Raw genomic sequence first — 6,732 nt, 5'->3', positions numbered from 1 at the left:
CAAAAAGAAAGTGGGAACAATTTTTTTTTTTTTAATAATTGGTTGAAGAAATTCTGACCCAACTATTTCTCACATCATCATATGTATATAAACCAATATGTACATGTACACTATCGAGAAAGAACATCCCCTTCTTCAAAACATAAATTGAAGAAGTTCATAACAATTTAGAACCTTCTTAAAATTTCTTAATACCAGTCTCAATAGTAGTAGCTTGCCAACACAAGCACATGAACATTTTCAGCCACCAGGTTATAACCAAATCAACAAAATCTACCACTACCATCAGAACCAAACCACGCTAGAAAGAATCCTCCGTACATCACACGACCTTATGGTACGACAGGTAATTGCAAGTAACCTCGCCATCCCACAAGAGCAGATACCATGAAAGCAACGCAGTTACAATGGCACCCACATATTTTCTATCGAGAACACAACCAATCACTTGACGCAACACACAGGACAAAATATTGGCGACACCAATGAGAGCAAACAAAACACCTTAGCACGTAGTGATATCAAGATAAAACCATCACACTCACAACATCAACATTAATAACATCACTTTCATGCAGAAAGAATGTGGAAAGGGGAAGAGAAGGTATAACTTTGAGCATCAGCTGTGATTCAAAATAAATTGATGATCAAGGCAAATCAAACTACATAGCCGGGAGAATGTTGAAGGTACCCAAGTCTGTAATAATTCAAATTTAATACTAAAACAACTGATCAGACTGTATAATTCCAAGATAAAATAGAGAGAAATATGTCCTTCACAATAAAAAATGGCTCTTGTGCATGACTTCCTCCTAAATAATACAACAGATAATTGTTGAAGCAGCATATTTGAACTGGGACGTTCAAAAATTCCCAGCTGTTGCAGCACCTGACTAGAACCAGCCCCCATCTTAAAACGCCACGCGACCAGCATTTCCTTTGTCACTAAACAGCCTGCTTTCTGATATCCTTCTGTCAATTGCAGCATCAATTGAGTTCATCTGTAAGATAAACCCCTAGTTAAAAGGATATCAGGACAGGGACTACCGCCAATCAAATAATCAGCAGTCAAATATTATAACTTTTTTTAGTCAAGAGATACCGAACTCAGCAAAAGGAGCTGACCTGGGCCAGGTTCGAATTCAAGTTCGATCTTAAAAAATATTGTATGACGATACGAATGGGCAAAAATCTGTTTGGTGTGTACTTGTTCCACCCAAACCCCAATACATTGCGATCAAGCACAAGGAGAATTCATGAAATGGAATTAATAAAATTTCTAAAAGAGTAAATACATACACTCTGATCTTAATGTTGTACGATGCTAGGTTGAAGAGTCCTGGAGTTGATTGCAGGATGCTTGTGAGAAATAAATTACTTACTACAGAGAAGATAACGAGGATACCTACTTGAACCTTTGTTGACCACAAAATTGGCGGGATTGCTTGCCAACAGGACCAAAATAGATTAAACATTTCATTACATCAAAAGAGATAAAGAAAATGTAGAGAGATACTTTGAGCAAATTGCTCATACGTGTTCTTAAGGGGAAGCAAAGCAAATTGAAGTACATATACAGGTACCTTTACAAATATGAAACAAGGAGTAAACATGAGAAATTGTAAACAATAAGCAATGCACGAGCACCTGGTTAGTTGAGCAACTCAACTTCATATCCATATGAAAGAACTGAGTACTATGTAATTACAACTTACCTGGGTAGTTTCATCATGCACCTGATACTTCAGTAAGGACATTCTTCTTTCCTCCTGTAAAATTTCACAAGTGTGACAACCCCAGCCAAAAGAGAGAGAGGAGGCATCTTACACAACTTTCAGAAAAGCTCTACTAACCATGGACATAGCTTCGTCATCCCAGACTAAATAGACCTCATTTGTAGCAGGCTGTGTAGCTGGAGCCTTATTTGCAATTATAGGAGGCGGTCCAATTGAAGGGCCACCCGTATTTGGACCAGAGGCATAAGAATGTGAATTTGCTGATATTGCAGCTGCTAAACAATTGGGGGAAAAAGCATGTGCTAAGAGAGAATGATAGAATATGGACAGCACAAGACAGGTGCAGATTCTCACCTATATTTTCCAGCATTAACGCATAGACAATTACCAACACTTAGATAATAATATAAGAGAAATACCAAAAAGCCCTCAAGTGATCATTTATCTGAAAAAAACCGAACTACTCTTTATTTCTCAGAATGAGAATAGAAACACAAGGTATCCATTTTCATCACCATAAATCCAGCTAGACAGAGCAAGACTACCAATGATAACGGAAGATATAGTCTGATTAAGTTAGCCTTATTTAGGTCTACTAGTTGTTCACCCGGAAACCCTCATAACGGATAATCTCCTACCAGTTGGCAGGAGCTTCCGCTACCATAAATTATACAGAACTCTATCCACGATTACAATCATTGAGAAAATATTCCATCACTCAGAGTCGATTGCCAATACAATGCCATATTTCCCATCCAATTGTCACCCACAACTTTATCAAATGAAACGCCTTCTGCAAACGAAGCCAGAAGATATAATCTTCTCTGAAGGGTTATAACCATGCTCTTAATAGACTATTCCTACTTTTTATTTGTGCTGGTCGCCATGAGAAAATAAGGGATACACAAGTTCTACAATCTAAACATTGAACCAATTTGCAGTCTCTTCCAAATACAGCTGGCACATTAGGAATTGCTTGTGCTCACCGCTTTACGAGGGATAAAGTGTTCATAATCAATCTAGTGTCAGTACGAGTTCCAGATTTAGATCTTTTGCCTGTGTACATAAGCAATTGTTAAGGAATTTCTGCCTAGTATTCCAGTCATAATAACATATACTTTTGATGGTGTAAATCCTAAGTCAAACAGTTGGAGATTTTGATAATGAAAATTAGTTTTGAGCTTTCTAGACAGAGGGAAAATGTTTGGATAATGGGTAGGAGTTATTTTAAGCAATTTTTTTACAAAAACTAAGCATTGTATCAAATGAGGAAAGAAATGGAGATTATGGATTGAAAAGTGATAGTCTGCCAGGGTCATTTGCACAAACCCTAGCCAGATCATCTCTCAAACAAGGGGGCCCACACCCATTTTTTAAGGACAAAAAAAATGTCCACCCTCTCATAGTCTGGACAGGGTCTATCCAAATGACCTTGGCAGACTAGCATAGTCCAAATGGATTTTGGGTGTTACAGTATAAGACAGCACTTCGAATCTCCCTACAATTACAAATTAACTACCACACTAACCATTTCCACTCCCTCATTATTAATATTTTATTGTAACATGCTATATGTAGCCTATTTATATAATTATATCTCATCATTTTAAATAAAATACACAGTCTAACATATTTATACTAAAAAATATATATATATATTTAAGGTTTGAATTCACATGCATCTCAACTATGCTTTGTTAACTGTGGGCAACCACAAAATAAACAAAGGTACCATTGAAAGCCAGATGGCAAAGAAGTAGATATAAAATGAATAGAATTTGAAAATTCAAACAAATTTTGTACTGGCATACAAGGTTGCCAAGTGAACAGCTAAAAGCTAAGATACCCACAAACTCTCTTGCTTAAATCAGGGCTTCTGTTGGAACTAAACGAGAAAGATTTACATTTATAAATCAGTTTTCCAGTTGGAAGAAAGAATATGGCACAAAGTCATAGTTCCACTCTAACCAGTACCAACAAATACTGATCAAAATCACTGCAGGAAAACTGTGAAAAAAAAAAAAAAAAAAATTACCTGGAATGCCAGAGGCAAGATAGCTATTAATAGCCAAAGAGTTACCGCCCATGTGTGGATCTGCACTCTTAAGTTCTGCAGAAGAGCTTAATGCAATGCTATTTGGAGGCATAGGTGCAGGAAAGGGTGAACTTTGAGAAAGATTGTTGGTAGGAACAACAGGGAACAGAGGTTGAGATATAGGAACAGGAGAAGCTGCAGACATTCCAGGCGGTGTGATTGGCATTGATGGTTGAAGCACAGGGGACGTTGCAGGTGGCCCAGGCGGCCTGACATTCTGTACAGGAAACAAAGGCTGCTGTGACATTGGTGCAGAAGGTGGAACTGACACAGCTGGATGTTGTGGATACCAAGGTTGTGGGCGAGGTAAAACAGGCCACCCACCAGGAGGCATAGGAATTGCAGGATTATAACTGCATCACATGATGGAAAAATCCAGTGAAAAACAGTTCACTCCAGTATGGCAATGGTTATAAATGTATGAAAAAGAAAAGAAACAAATATTAGCGTTTTCTCATTACTTAAAGCAGGAACAAAATACCAGTCAATGTAGCAACCAAAATGGAAATGACTTAGAACCAATGGTATATTAATCAAATACACAAGTATCAACTATTTCAAAGGGAAAAGGGATGCCAGTGAGGGAAATGAAATTTGAAGAACATATGTTCACTTCAGGCTAGTACAGCAATAACAAGACAAATCAACTATATTTTCTAAATTCCTATCCAGCATGTATTCAATTCAATTTTTTCATTACTTGGTGATAAGAACCAATATTTTTTCTAGAAATCTCCTCGGTTCATTTTCAAATGTTTCCATACTACACCAATGCATTACTGTTGAAGTTGCATCACCAAAGATTTAGCATAGTCAAAGACACAAACAACAATTGAATCAATATGAGCAGCGACACAAGAACCTACAAAGGTGGCATCGTGCCCAAAGCTGGCCGAGGTGGAAACCCCACACCTAATGATCCCGGAATCATGCCACCGACCGTTTGGGATGATGGAATTTCAACTTTAGCTGTTTTTGAAGGAGTGTCTTCCTCTACAAAAAAATAAATAAATAAATAAAATAAAAAATAAAAATAGTATCAAATGAGCCCACCAATAAAACAAAACAAACAACTCTTTGAAACAAGAGTCAAAGAAAATCCTTACCAAATGCATTCATCCAGTTGTTTAGTGGATAAACATTTAAGCATAATATTATTATTAAAAAAAAAAAAAACAGTGATATACACACTACTAATGAAAAGAGACTAAAACAGACATATTTTGATAAATTGGTATCCTTTATTTAAAATGAAGACGAGGAGAAACTTTGGATAAATCAGAAACTTCCAGTAATAGAAAAGTGAAAAATAAAATAAAAATATGAGAAAATATCAAATGAAGGAACATTTATAACAGTTGTGTGCATCAGATTCTAAAATAAGATATACCTTTTCAATTTTTGTCACTCCTTCTGGCTGATCTTTGGGAAAGGGGGTTTGGGAGAAAAAGAATTAACATGCAAACCATGATACTCAGCTATAACTACACAAACATGCAAACATAAAGCACCCAGCAACCATTAATCCATTATACTATTTTGTGAAGCACCTCAAAATCATATGAAAAGTGGATAAGGATATTAACATATACCCCATTTAAGTTATTCTAGCACAGAGGTTACCATATCTCCCATTTTGAGTCAAATGTCATTTTTACAAGTAGTAAAGAAACGATAGGCTTACTACAGATTCCCCAAACCACATTAATGTCAAATAAGCAGGTTAATGAAAACATAAAAGCGAATAATCTTAACCACACAATATGTGCTCTCTACTTAGGTTATTGTTTAGAAAAAGTTCTTTTTGAATACCAGATAAACACATTCTCCTTTTCTATGAATCAGAAAGCACCATGAAATGGTGAACAGACGCTCTCATACTGCTCTAGATTTCCCTTATTTTTCAAGTTCAAATCAGAGAAAACGTAAGCATGATATAACTTTTGAACTAGTGCAAATACACAAAATACAAGATTGAGGTGTTGCACAGATATGACTTGTGTAAGACAATAAAAAGCATACCTTCCTCTCCATAGTGAGCAGCTAACACATCAGGCGGAATTCCTTGCATTCCATATATTTCAATATCTGTTGACTCTCTCCCAGGTTTTGCATTTGGAACTCTGACAATATGTTGTCATGTTATATTAGAAGTAAAAAATAACAACACAAATATGCTGAGAACAAGATGAGTCAAAGAAACTTGAGAGAAACTCTACACTAAGATTTCACTTTTTAAAAACAAAGGAACACGTCAAAAAAAATTATAATAAAGATGCAAGCTACCTTGACTTATTTTGTTATTCCAGTGCACATTATTCTGTATCTTGATTCCTAAATGTAAAATATTAATTTGATAGATTACAGCTTCTTCATTATTTACAAACTTTGTTTCACTAGCACAAACCATATGAATGAGCAGACACAATTACTTTATCAAAAATACAAACTAAATCCTACTGCCACAAAATTCACAAAGTATGCACTTAGTTCCAAGCTTGCTTGTAACTGAACCCTTCTAAATAATGCACTTCCCATGTTATTTAAAATCCTAGCATCTAACTCCAATAGTTATATTCTCTCCAAAAATAATTACAATAATGAGAAAAAAAGGAATGTGAGATCTACAACAGAATTCCTCCATCTCCAATAAAAAAAATAAACAGGGAATACAAATACATGGGTTACTGAATCTTTCTAATTATGCATTTCATATGTTATGTAAAATCCCAGAAACTTTCTCAAACGGTTATATTATCTCTCAAAACCAATTAAGAGAAAGAACAAAAAGAGGAATGCAAATTCAGAGGAGGACTGCCTCAACCCCCCAAAGAGGAAAAAGGTGAAAAAGGAAAAAACAGGAAAAAATACACATTGGGAAGCCCATCAAAACCCCTAGCT

The 6,732-nt window shown here is 35.8% G+C and overlaps 1 protein-coding gene across 3 annotated transcripts in view; it reads right to left on the bottom strand.

Moving 5' to 3' along the window:
* Positions 1-607: 607 nt before the first annotated feature.
* The window catches only part of LOC111412379 (protein SUPPRESSOR OF FRI 4-like), a 6,802-nt gene continuing 677 nt past the window's right edge, over positions 608-6,732 (bottom strand). Inside the window, exons 2-7 of one of the 3 annotated variants that reach the window (XM_023043283.1) lie at positions 5,854-5,954; positions 4,698-4,824; positions 3,772-4,184; positions 1,854-2,011; positions 1,716-1,769; positions 608-1,001 (exon numbers count right to left, since the gene is read on the bottom strand). In XM_023043283.1, coding sequence (XP_022899051.1) covers positions 912-1,001; positions 1,716-1,769; positions 1,854-2,011; positions 3,772-4,184; positions 4,698-4,824; positions 5,854-5,954 — 943 coding nt within the window. In that variant the 3' untranslated portion in view covers positions 608-911. The other 2 variants (XM_023043284.1, XM_023043285.1) reach the window with 2 other exon arrangements.

Source organism: Olea europaea, chromosome 16 (genome assembly GCF_002742605.1).
Source record: "Olea europaea var. sylvestris chromosome 16, O_europaea_v1, whole genome shotgun sequence".
Lineage (NCBI taxonomy): Eukaryota > Viridiplantae > Streptophyta > Magnoliopsida > Lamiales > Oleaceae > Olea > Olea europaea.
Note: the sequence above shows the minus strand (reverse complement) of the source record. Positions and strands in the feature narration are given on the sequence as shown.